Genomic DNA, 13,372 nt, shown 5'->3' with positions numbered 1-13,372 from the left:
TCACAATGTAGGGCTGGGCCATATCATACCATTCACGGTAATACCGGTATAATGTTAGGCAATGATAAGAAAATGAAATATCGCAATAGAATATGGGTATGCGCAGTGCCTTCGTTTTCATATGCACATGGCAGAAAAAGCATGGCGGCGACGGAGAATGAGAAGGGCGAAAGCGTTGAATGACAGATTAACCAGATTTGGTTTGTAAAAATGATGCAACTTCAGTGGTGTGGAACTGGTTTGGCTTTTGTCGGTCAGATACACACCAAAGCACAATTTTTGGTAGAGCATGCAAGCAGGCCGTCGTCATTACCGTGTTTTTTCGGAAAATAAGTCGCTCTTAAAATCTTTTTGATTTTCTGAAAAATTGACAGTTATAATCCGGTGTGCCTTATGTATGAATTCTGGTTGTGCTTACTGACCTCGAACCGATTTTATGTGATACACGGCGCTCGAAAATCTGTCAAAAAATGTTTTAGTACGACTTTGATAAGCTACAAAGCCGCATCGCTTGATGGATTGTAGTCAAGAGCCTCACGGAGTGATACGTACTGTGCTTCAACATAATATTACCGTGTTGTGTGTGTGTGTGTAACCTCTTTTTAAGTTTTGTGGATATTATACATGGTTATGCTGAGGATATGTCAGCCCATTTCCACTGGAAATGCCTTTTGGTTAAACTGTCAGCAAGGAATTTGCATAAAAAACAGCTGCTTGTTTAAGTGAAAAAACATTGGTCTTTTTTTTTTTTTTTTTTGCACTAATAAAGTTGCGGAGTTGTAAAGTATTTTGTCTCGCGTCAATTATATCGTCAGTTATATCGTTATCGCAAATTTTCAAATATATATCGTGATAAATATTTTTGGCCATATTGCCCTGCCCTACCTACTACGATGTCAATATATGTCGGTCTCTCTTTCTATCAGGGTAGACATTCATCGGAAGGAAAATGCAGGTGCAGCTGAAAAACCCATCACCATCCACTCAACACCCGAGGGCTGCTCCGCCGCCTGTCGCATGATCCTGGACATCATGCAGAAGGAGGCCAACGAGACCAAGACGTGAGTCCGCCCAATTATTCTTTCATATAAACATGCTCACATGTGCTCCTGTGAAGCATGTTTACAACCTCACAGGGCGATTAGCCATAATGTCTGCAGGGCTATAATCTTATCCTTTTACCTGCCTGCGCACCTTTTAATCTCACTGTGCATTCTCTTGGTTGGACCACTGACACAGTAAACACAATGACACTCTCACATAGGCTAACACGTGATCACAGCTTAACATTTAAGAAACAAGGTCAACATGCCTAATTGGGGCTGACAACTTTAATGAGAAGCTGCACCTTTTGAACTTTCGGAGCTTCTTCTCTGTTTGAGCGTCAACCTTTAACACATAATACTCGTGTTTGTCTGCAGTTATTTGCAAGTGTGCTGTTTTTCAGGGGCGGCTGCTCTCTGGTGTAACAGTATTTGAATTTATTTTTTAAAAAACAAATCAATTTCCCTGAGATGATACATAGTAAAAACTGCGCTTAAATGTGTTTGTGTGACTGTTTTGTTTTTTTGATTATGTCCTTGGAAAACACTAAAGGCTGTTTGAGCAATGCTTAAAGATCTGTGTGAACAGCTTTGAAAACTAGTTCAGAATATATATTTTAGCCATTCTCTACTACGTCACAAAATTTTGATGTGTTTAATGCAGTTAAAAAATACTTTGATATTGGAAGGAAGTGAAAGTCTTCTTTGTCCAAAGAAATAAAGCTGCCCATCAGCACCTGTAAAACTCAGGACTTACAGGAGGAGTTATAAAAAGTGTTACCACCCCCCAAAAATTCTAATGATTTTAACTTTTATGCTGCAGTATTTTCATATTTCAGCACAATCACAAGGTTTTCATTACAGTTACAAGTTATCCATCCATCCATTTTCTTCCATTGTTTGGGGCTGGACCCTATTGTTGTTATCCCAGGAAAAGAGGCAGGGCACACATTGGGCGTGCCACATTCCTAAGAACCTATTTATATTCACCGTTCTCACCCACGCAGAGAGTGCCGGATTACAAATGATGACATCATAGCCACCGGTGCAACCTGTGTGGTTGGTGTCATTTCAGCCTTCCAACTTTTGTAACCTTGCACGTTTTCCGTTGCTGGCACAGGTGTCCTCAAAATGGCCGAACTCAAGGCGCCTGTGCAGACATTTAAATAACACATCTATGCTGGAGCGCAGGGATTCCCAGATAGCACAGAACTCCTAGAGGGAGAGTTCTATAACAGTGCTGAAGAAGTTTGCAAATAGACAAAAGCGCGGTAATGGCGAGTATAGATGGATACAGCTCTGTGATGGTGTCACATTGGTGGGGAAAGCAACCTATGGGTCAAGCATAAATGGGCCATAATGCAGAGACATACAACGACTCATGCTAACAGTGATACCTACAACCAGTTTAAGATTACCAGTTAGCTTAACATGCATGCCTTTGGACTGTGAAAGGAAGCCAGAGTACTTGCAGAGACCCCCGTGCTCATTTTTTACAAGTTATAAAAATGAAATTTTGCTTGCACACAGATGGGCTTAGATTTATTGAAAGTAATCTCTGTATAATGTTTTGCATTCTAAATAGTAAGATGGGTAGTTGAGTTTTTTTTGTTTTTTTTTTCTTGACAGTGTCAGTGGAGCGTTTTCCCTGTTTTCTGTTTTCACGCTACATGGTTGCTAGCTGTAGTTTCACATTTACTGTACTCATGTACTGAAAGTGATAAACGTTAACGTAAATGTGTACACTGTGAATTCCATATACATCAGCATACCTTTAAATAGTATGTATTTTTTTTCTGTCCCTATTAAATATGAATGTTGTCTCTTTAACTGAAAGTGCCTGTCAAAGTATTATGCAACCAGTAGAGTCAGAAATCCTGCTGTCACACGTAACAATAACCTCCACGCCTCTGTCACCTCTTTCTGTGAAGTAACACCACCCAGTGCCACACCTCAATTACACCGTACCCTGTAGTTTCACTTAGTGAAACCCAAACCACTAAACTTGGCCTCTTAACCTACACCAATGCCATCTCCCTTTACTTGACCTACAGCTCACCCCATACTAATCTCACCCTACAGCACAGGTCTGTACTTTCAAAATAGAACAGTACACACACACACACACACCCCACCACTATCATGAAATCTTTCATCTAGCCCAAAAGAAACCTCCAGCATCTGGCTGCTAAACACCACACCCAAGGAGGTTTCTTAGGTTAGTGTGCTTGTTGCTTTTGCACATTTGCAGGAGTGTTTCCTCTAAGTTTAAATAGTCGGAGCCTAATGGGGTTTCCTACAACATCCCTGTGTCCTTATTTCTTTTTTTTTTAACCCAAAGCAGGAAAGTTGTCCATTTCTAAATGTAGCACAATAGCATTAATAATATTCATAACTATTAATCATTCCAGACAGGACAGTCATTTGCAATCTGTACCTTTCTGCATCTCAGACAGGTGACCTGTTCCACACACAGAGGTTTAATTAAATGATTTGTTACGCATTGGTTGTCCTCAGGTGGAGTTATGAACTCTGCCACAGTTCATGGAAAATGTTTCTGTTAGTGTAAAATAGTTTCTCTCCTCCTACCTGATCAGGGGTTGAGCAACCAAACCTGGCACAGAGGTACATCTTAGGCTCCTGAAGGTTCTTATGTAATATCAGCTATTATGATGGCAATATGTTGCCTAGCAACCAGGCAGCAAATGGCTAAAATGACTTGTTTTAGTATTTATGCAGCTATAACACTTGATAAAAGCGTTGTATCATTTCTGTTTGACTAAAATGTAATATAATTTATATCTACAAAGTTGAATTTCTTCATGATATATCATGACACCACCAGGCCGACTGGCAATCCACCATAGCAGGCTAGAAGGACCTGTTTTTGTTGTTGTTATGCACATAGGACATCTTGTGAAAACATCTAGTTTAATTTCACAACCAACAGCACAAACGGGCGAAACAATACTGCAGGATGGTGTACTTTTGTATTATTATTTGTACTTATGATAGTGTCATTATATAACAAGGCTTGTTTAATCATTAAAGTGACTACTAACGTATGGTAGCAGGTAGCCCAGTAGCAATGGAAAAATATTTGCTGTTATCATTACGTTACATAGACAGAGGCGGGTGGTGGCCGTGTGGGGAATCAAATCCCAATTTCACCCAGCGCACCAAAATGGCTATAGCGGGTCGTGGGCACACAATGGAGAGGAATATGAATCATACAGTAATGATAGTCCTTCTGTTTCAATATGTAATAACTGCACCATGTACAGTTTAGGTACAGCACACTGAGTTTAAAAGCAGATACTATCATACATGAATCATCAGTAGTTAATTTATTGAGCCTCTTCCTTCTCTAGTTAGGGACTTGAATATCAAAATCATACAAGCATTCTTTTTTATACCTGTCTGTACTTCAGAATATTTTAAAGTCATGGAAAATTAATTTTGTTAAATCATCCTAATTTGTGGTGTGTAAAAGAAACTGGGACTCACTTTCCATTTCACCCTAATTACACAGCTTACACAATCTGTTTTCCTCCTGAATATTTTTTTTAAATTGACTAAACTCAGCAGCCAGAGAACAAAATCACTGCTTTGGCTTCTAGATAAATGTGCTGTGATATATTATTCAGGGCCAAACAGTGGACTTATATGCATTAATGTCTCAACTTTGACAGGAAGGATATTTATTTGAAATGGTATTCTTTATTCTAACTTGATTCTTTATATTTATTAGTCATTATGTTGGTTTGGCAATTAATCAGACTCAATTAGTGGAAAGTAAGTGGCTTAAACAGCCTTTTACATTGTTTACCTATAATCACTGTCAATTTGCTTGATTCATACCAGAGAAAAAAATCTTGGAAAGTGGTAGGTTATTATGTGGAATAGGCAATAAACAGTTTGTCACATTCAATTTTGGCGAAACGCAAAGGTCCAGGAGAGAATATTCAGTTTCAAGGAAATAGTCTGCACCGATTTTACACCATTTAACAATATCTAGGTTTTACAAAGCCCTTTATAGTGACTTTTCATTCTTTCTCGCACGCACGCACGCACGCACACACCATGCGAGGTGCTGCTAGCTCGAGGGTCTGGGGATGGAGCCACCTGTACCACCTGAGACATATTCCCCCTCACAACAAAGAGACTCATAATCACATAATCAACAGATCATTTTCGCTTACACCATGTTTTCACCTTCACCTTCTGTCACCAAAAACATTTTCCTGGGGTTTGCTTGTTGCCGCGTATGTATTGTAAACTAGATTTGTCCGTGAAATGCAGTTTTTGAATAGCAAAATTAGCATCAGCACAGGTTTGTTTTTCATAGAACAATACGCTTTGTAACAGAGGTATGTCAGCATTAACCTTTCTGCATTCTCCATGACACCATATCATAGCTCACAGGTGATTCTCTGTAGCATTTACCTTCTACTATATCACCTAACGCGTGTGTGTGTCTGTGTGCAGGACGGAGGACATCCCTCTGAAAATCCTTGCCCACAACAGCCTTGTGGGTCGGCTGATTGGCAAGGAGGGCCGCAACCTGAAGAAAATCGAGGAGGAGACAGGGACCAAGATAACCATCTCCTCGTAAGTCCAGCTTTTAACTTGCTTATGGTGCTCTTACACATGTGTAACCTCTCATATTTGCAATTCTCCTCAGTGGATTTATGTTGTGAATGAGATCAAAGACAAAGAAAGATTTTTACTGTCGCTGATTTAACCAAATCACAAATAACAGACAGTGATTTCAAGCCCTTTCCACCGTAACCTCCTTCCTCTGTGCTCATTAACCCGTCGGCATGTGGTTACACTTAACCGAGTTGTTAGAGAAGTAACGTGACGATTCGATTACAGCTTTTTCTTTTCAGAACATGATATTAGAGAGGTAGTGATTGCACCCCATTTAACGGACCGTGCTCCCCAACCTTCCTTCATTTAGTGCTAATGAATTGCTCTGTGTCTGCGAGCTCTGAGGATGTAATGAGCCTTGAGAAAGAGACGTCGAGGTGGAGGAAGAGCGGGCTAGAGCCCTTTTGAGAAGCTCAAATAGTAGATTCAGAATTGATGGTTCTGTTAAGTCTTTTTGCAGTGTCAACTGTGTTCACCAACAGAGTACAGAGAGTTTGAGCTTCAAAGGCTCCGAGGTGTTAACGTTTGTGTAATGTCCAGGATAACTGGTCTATGGGGCTTTGCGTCTTTGATTCATGTAACAGACTTTTTAGAGTAGAATTATCTCAGTGGTGCCGGTTCAGCTGAGTATCAGACACCTTGAATTTCAAAAATTTGCCAGCAGCTTTCAAGATAACAGGTAACCATAGACATGAGCATTTTTTTTTTCCTTTTATATTCAGGTTAACATTGAAATGTACAGATTAAGTCATTATCTGGCTGTTGCACAAATAGAAGAAACACATCAATCACACTGTTGCTTCGTTTGGCTTCCATTTGTATATGTATGTCCCTCTGCTGCTAATCCACTTGACTCGCTGAGCTTAATTTATAGCATTGCATTGGATCCCTGCGGAGCCTGTGCTGTAGTGGGCGACATAGTTGTTTGCATTTATGCTCATGTGCTGATGTCTCTGCAGTGCTCCGCCATCGCGAGTGAAACTGAGCTGATCATGTCAGGCGTTAAGCTAATATATCTTAAACAACAGTCCATTACTGAAAGGGAGGAAAATGAAAAGACTTCAGAACAGACAGTCTGTGCACTTCTGTCAAAGCTGTGAAACAAGAAAAATGGCATGTGAGCACACTGGCAGGTTACTAACGTTTGCTTTACCTGTTTTGTTTTGTTTCGCTGACATATTATCTTTGTGTTGCAACCAAACAGACCTGTCACACTAGTTGAGGTCTGAGTTGCTGCCACGTGGCACTAGGTTTCAGGGAATGTGCGGCCAGAATACAGAGAATTAAAGGAGTAACATAAATTAAGCAGTAGTAGTTTAAAGGGACATAGACTTTTTCAATAGCCTGGAATGTGAACAGTATGTCACATTACATCACTGTTCATGTAATGTAAAATGCAGGATTAAATCAGGTGCTAGCATAGCATTATTCATGCATGTTGTCCGGTGGTATAAGCTGTTGTCTTCTGTGAAAGGGTCATGTGACTGGTAGGTGCATGATGAGTCTGTGACGGACCACCTTGTGACCAACAAGACCCAATTAGGAAACAAAGTGTGATGTCTCTTGTGGTTTAAAAAACAAACGGTCCGTCCAGTCTGAAATGCAGACCTCTTTTGTTTTTGTTGACAGCATTTCCAAAAATCTCTCTTTTAGAATCTGGTGAAGTGAAAATGTATCAGATGCTATGTTTAAAACCCAGAGCATAGTTGGAACATGACTACAAATCATCGTATCTGTCTTTTTTTTTGACGTGTGAATCATAGTCTAAGCCAAAACTGCACTTTTAAAGCTCCCATATGCTTGACTGAGTTATATTAGTAATAAACAAGAATCTAAAAACGAACAAAACATGTCAGCCAATATATGTCGTTTAGCGTTAAACCTAAATTTAATTGATATTCTGTTTTACTGTCAGTGCAGTTTAACTCTCACTCAGCCAAGTTATTATTAACAACGCTGGAAGCTTCTCTTCACTGCCATCCATCCTGTATGACGTGAATGCAGCATGTTGAAAGACACAGCTGAGTTGCATTATGGGAAATGTAGTATCCAGCCTGTGGAAACTTAGTCAGAACCTAAATATATCATTATTCTTTTAAATCTGTTTTGGGAATCCTCTGCACGTCTATACGTCATTTCTGTGTCTGTGTGTGTGTGTGATTTTCCTTTCAGGTTACAAGACTTAACTATTTACAACCCTGAGAGGACCATCACGGTGAAGGGCAGCGTAGATGCGTGTTGTAAAGCTGAGGTGGAAATCATGAAGAAACTGAGGGAAGCCTACGAGAATGATATTGCTGCTATAAATGTAAGTCTTGAGGGTACCGTCTGCAGGCCTCGTGATTGTTTGTGTGTGCTAGTATGTTGACTCACGCAGACTGACAGGTGAACAACGGAGAGAAGCGATGATATACGGCGGGATAATATTGCCTTCCCATTCAGCGCATGTTAGCGCCAGCATTAGTAATACCAGCTTGGTAAATGGATAACAGTAAACGATCGCTGGACAGCTCATCAGTGAGTCGAGTGTTTGAGCGCAGCGTGTCTCCGTGTGTGTGTGTCTGCCTCTTTCATGGAGCTTCTGACTCACACTTAGTTCCCCGCTGTGTATGTGTCTGTGTTACTGCTGTAACACACTGCTTTTCCCAGCATCCACCTGATATGTGCAGGCCGCCCTCTCGCCCAGCTCCTCTTTCACACTGCCCCAATGACATCACCAGCGGTGCAGCCTGAGAGGTCATCCTCTGAGGAAGAGCGATAGCCATGATAGCACACTCTGCATGTTCTCTGTTGTACTGCAAAGAGATGAATGCTGATAAAGTGACTGTATTAACGATGACGATGCTCCTCAGGATGTGACTCGTGCAGTAACACGGAATTAGTTGGTTTCTTTCCCTTTAGCGCATTAGTTGATTAGTTTTTCCTTCACAGTGACAGTCTCAATATTTGTTCAGAAATAATCATAACACAGCGTGCTGTCATGTTGTTCTGGATGGTACGAGCAGTTCTGGCACCTGTCAGGTTGAGCGTCAGCTCTACAGTAAGCATTTAGGGCCATCTAGCGTGACAGTCTGGATATTACAGAGAGCGTTCTGGGATAAAGGAAGCGAAAGAAGGCAGTCTTGTCTTGTCATGGCCATGAAACCAGAATAGCTGACTTGACTTTGGGGGAAGATTTTTCTTTCTGTTGTTGTTTGTTTTGGTTTTTTTTTTTCTTTTTTCCTTTGGTTATGTTATCTTTTTAAGGAGTTAAGAAAACAGACCCATTTTAAGCTTGCAACAAGCATTTTTTTTAGAGTTTAGTGGGTTTTTATTTTAATGTAGCTCATGCAGTAGAAGATTTTTCTAAACCCCTAGAGGAAGATTTATTCCTTCGCTTTTTGTTTAAAACCCTGTGGGCAGTTGACACAACGAGACATGCAGCTAAACAGTATTTTAATTATCAATAAATAAAGAGGATTTTGCAGAGTATGTCATTATGTTGGTAATAATTAATAACCTGTAGGACATATTTTTCATTGATAAATTATTCAGACATTTCCTCAGTCATCATAACTATTGTTGAATACTTCCTCCAGCTCTGCATCCTTATTTGTCAGCACAAATGTGGTGTTCTTTGAAGTGATGTGAGAACAGAAAATACTTTTTGTGCTTGTGACTTTAATGTATCAGATTAAATAAAAGGGTCAGAGTTGTTATTATTATTATATTAAAAAATACTTGAAAATTTGTTGTTTATTGCTTGCATTATTAACTTTAAGAAAAAAAAAAGTTTAAAATGTGCTTAATTGGACAAGTCATTTGTGTTTGGTATGTTTTCTTCATCTTTCTTCAACTTATGTTTTTTCCAAGATCACAGCAGTGTTCTCTTTTCTTTTTGTTTTGCATGCTTTGGATATTAAATGAAAGTTAAAATCCGATCAGCTTCTTTAAAAAAAAAAAATCGCATTAATTAAACGCCAAGCAATTGTCTTCTGTTGTGATAACTTTTAAAAAAACTCTGCCACTGCCTCTTCTTTTTTTTTCCGCTCAGCAACAGGCCAACTTGATCCCGGGCTTGAACCTGAACGCTCTGGGCATCTTCTCCTCTGGTCTGCCGGTGCTGCCCCCTGCTGCTGGACCACGTAGCGCTGTGCCTGCTGTGGCGCCAGCAGGGTACAACCCATTCTTAGTGAGTATCCTCTGTTTTTTTTGGGGGGGGGAGGGTTTTTTTTTTTTTTTTTTTTTTTTTGGTCCCCCCTCCCCTTTTCCCACAGACTACCTGAGCACATGGCCATAAAAGGGAAGAAAAGGTTATTTTTGAAAATGCTTCTTTGAGCATGACTTTGCCTTTGCTGGTTTACCCACATCAAGTGCATGATAAAGATTGACTTGATAAAGCAATTTATCTCCAACACTTGGTAAACCAGGCTCCCCTGAAGTGCATTTTTAAAATACACTACAGTGTTGACTCAGGTCTTCCTGCATGATTTTGTACACAGTTTGAAGCAACCAGAATTCCCCCATCTTCTCCAGAGATGAGTCAGTCTGTCAGTAAAACAAAGTCTCCACTCATTGCCTGACGAGCGCGAGCCAAAGCGGTGTGAGACAGTGTGTGAGAATGCATGTGCGTGCTTCGTAGTCAAGAAACTCAGTGTGTGATTCACTGCGAGTTTCTACCCTGAAATTCCCCCCGAAGAAAGAGCTTGACTTGTGTTCGTGCCTGTGCCTTTGAACATGTGTGTTAACATGCCATCTGATAGGCATGCTTGTCACTTCACTTTCAGAGTCACTCTTCACATCTCAGTGGCCTGTATGGGGTTCCTCCAGCAAGTGCCATCCCCCACCAGCACTCAGTATGTTCCCTCAAATCTGCACTACAGTCAGTGTTTCCTCTCTGAATCCTTTGTTTTGTTTTGTTTTTTGTTTGTCCTACTAGATAATTGCTTTAATAATCAAAAACAGGTGAAATCCACGTTTTGGAAAAGAGACCCCTTTAGGATTTACATTTCTTCTGGCTGTGTGCATTCTGCAAATAGCTTCTATGCATGGGAGGTAAAACCATGAACCCTGCTGTAAAACAGATAAAGGCAGATCTAAATGAGGTGGATTTGTAAATAGCAGACCGTTAGAACGCCTCAGTCAGCGTCTGTGTAGGACAGAGAGTCTGGATTCCTGTTTACCATCACCCAGTCACCAGAACACCACAAATATTCCTGGAAGGGGACTTTTTAGCCCAGAGTTATCCCGTGGCTCGTAAAAATTCACTTTATAAACCTCAACTACATGAGTGTTACCATGCTAAGAAAAACAAAAACACAGGGCAGGCATCACCCCTAATAGGAAATATTCCATTCAGACGCGGCCAGAGGGCGATGTTTACCCAAAGAGGGCTTAATTTAGCCTCCCTTGCATGTGGTGTCAGCTTTTTCGGCCGTTCTTCAAGTATCTGTCAAGTATGCTCAAAACCGTTTTTGCGACAATTTGAATTTGAATCATTTTCTTTTCTTTCACAGTGAAATAAATAGTAAAGTTTAATAAAAGTACTTTAAATGTTTTCTTTTCTGTGTGGTCCTTTTTCAGCAACAGGCTCCAGAACAGGAGGTTGTCTACCTCTTTATTCCAACTCAGGCAGTCGGGGCCCTGATCGGCAAGAAGGGTCAGCACATCAAACAACTTGCCCACTTTGCCGGAGCTTCCATCAAGGTGCGTTTGTTGCCTGTCAACAGTGTGCTCACTAAGAAAGGAGAAAGAGGAGGATGGAGTGTCACTAATCTAATGAGCGAGTGTCTTTTTTTGTTTTTATAAATAAACCTCAACCCATCATTCACCCAGCAGCGTTTCATGGATCTGGGGTGGAGCAATTTCCATATTTCAAAATGTTGGAAAAGAGAAACATTTCAGATAATGCAATCAGAGACATTCATTTTATCGGATTCTTCAGTTGCATTCAATATATTTGTGGGATTTTCTTCTCATGATTTTATTGGCCACAAGCTTTACATGATCTCATAGCGCATGAATTTGTTCAGAAGCTAGAAATCTGATTTGCGTCTTTCTGTGCGTGTCAGATCGCTCCGGCTGAGAGTCCAGATGTTACTGAGAGGATGGTCATCATTACTGGAACCCCAGAAGCTCAGTTTAAGGTAAAAACTGCATATGTACATGAATCTTTGTGTTAAATAATTTTTTGAGGGGGGGTTAACTTCATAAATAGTTTTCATAACAGCAGTGGATCATTGTTTGTCCCCATTTTCCCCCAGTCTCTCCTTGCCTCATTCCCTCCTCTGTATTCCAGGCCCAAGGTCGGATATTTGGAAAGCTGAAAGAGGAAAACTTCTTCTCTGCGAAGGAGGAGGTCAAACTGGAGACGCACATCAAGGTTCCCTCAAGTGCAGCTGGCAGGGTCATCGGTAAAGGTGGTAAGACGGTAAGCATGCGCTTGAATTGTCCTTTAAACTGCAGCAACAACAATGCCTTGCTCCAACTTTTTATTTAAATGAGCTAGTTATGTTTACATGATAAAACTTATCTGTGAGAGTCTCACGTACTGGTGTTTACTGCAATTACTCATTGGCTTCAAGGAGTGTTTCAGTTAAACACAATTTAGAGGTTGGAGGTAAAATTCAAAGTGAGGCTGTGATAATGGGAGTCTGTGTCGGTGTTTCAGGTAAACGAGTTGCAGAACCTTACGAGCGCGGAGGTCATCGTACCGCGGGACCAAACTCCTGACGAGAACGACGAGGTCTTTGTGAAAATCAGTGGGCATTTCTTTGCCAGCCAGGTACCCAAAATTAAACCAGCGACACTCATTATTTGGCTCATTAGTTCTGCTGCTGCACAGGTATCAAAAGAATGGCTGCAGCCACAGCGTACAAAAGGCATTGTTAAATTGCATAAAACAATAAAATGCGGTGTAATGTCCACATTTTTATATGATCATAAAACCTGGTGTATTATGTCTAATGGCTCTTTGTTCAGCCGCAACATGCTTCCCCTATGTTTATGTGTATTCTCTTCTGGCCTGCAGTGCTAAAACCATCTAGATTATTTTAGTGTGAGCAGCCCCCCCCCCCCTTTTTTTTGAGATGCATAAATGTCTGCCTGCTTTTGAATACAATTGAACTAAATGGCAACTATATTGTGTTGCTCAAAGTGCCCGTAATGGATTAAAAACCCTTAAACCTTTTTCGTGACCCAGTTATTATAAACTTGTGCAGAACTCTGTTATGTAAAAAGGATTTCCTTTCTGCCGAGCCGCCTGCCGTTAGTATCGCTGTGCAGAAGGCAGCATCCATCTGCCTGTAACGAGAGGCTCATGGTTGTGACAGCAGGAGAGGATGTTAACATTAATATTGCCCCCCTTGGCTGAGCTCTTAGCTGCGCATATCTTTTGCTTGGCAGATGTAGACAGCTGGTAGTACAATTTGTTTTCATTGTAACCAGCTGGACTTGAAAGTTTTCTGTTGGTGGAGAAATCTAATCAGCCCAAAGCTGAGTGTGCTGAATGTAACCGTTATGTAACTGTCTATATGAGTAACTAGTAATAATAAAGTGAAAACAAATGGGTACCTGTTCACTGGCTTTCACACGTATCACATTTAGTTGGCTTAGTCGGCTGCAGTCAGATTAATGCATCCAAGTGCTTTAAAAATGGTATAAAATTGTATTTTTCTTTTCTTTTTGAGTGCAGTTTA

At 40.6% G+C, this 13,372-nt stretch overlaps 1 protein-coding gene across 3 annotated transcripts in view; it reads left to right on the top strand.

The window, feature by feature from the left end:
• igf2bp2a (insulin-like growth factor 2 mRNA binding protein 2a) overlaps positions 1-13,372 on the top strand; it is a 58,529-nt gene that overhangs the window by 40,106 nt on the left and 5,051 nt on the right. For 2 of the 3 annotated variants that reach the window (XM_063496992.1, XM_063496994.1), the window contains 9 exons: positions 927-1,061; positions 5,532-5,654; positions 7,869-8,004; positions 9,730-9,867; positions 10,463-10,531; positions 11,259-11,381; positions 11,747-11,821; positions 11,974-12,105; positions 12,346-12,459. In XM_063496992.1, coding sequence (XP_063353062.1) covers positions 927-1,061; positions 5,532-5,654; positions 7,869-8,004; positions 9,730-9,867; positions 10,463-10,531; positions 11,259-11,381; positions 11,747-11,821; positions 11,974-12,105; positions 12,346-12,459 — 1,045 coding nt within the window. The remainder of the gene's footprint in view (positions 1-926; positions 1,062-5,531; positions 5,655-7,868; positions 8,005-9,729; positions 9,868-10,462; positions 10,532-11,258; positions 11,382-11,746; positions 11,822-11,973; positions 12,106-12,345; positions 12,460-13,372) is intronic. The other variant, XM_063496993.1, reaches the window with a different exon arrangement.

The sequence above is a fragment of the Pelmatolapia mariae genome, linkage group LG16_19 (assembly GCF_036321145.2).
Source record: "Pelmatolapia mariae isolate MD_Pm_ZW linkage group LG16_19, Pm_UMD_F_2, whole genome shotgun sequence".
Taxonomy (NCBI): domain Eukaryota; kingdom Metazoa; phylum Chordata; class Actinopteri; order Cichliformes; family Cichlidae; genus Pelmatolapia; species Pelmatolapia mariae.
The sequence above is the reverse complement of the archived record's forward strand: the minus strand, read 5'-3'. Positions and strand labels throughout refer to the sequence as shown.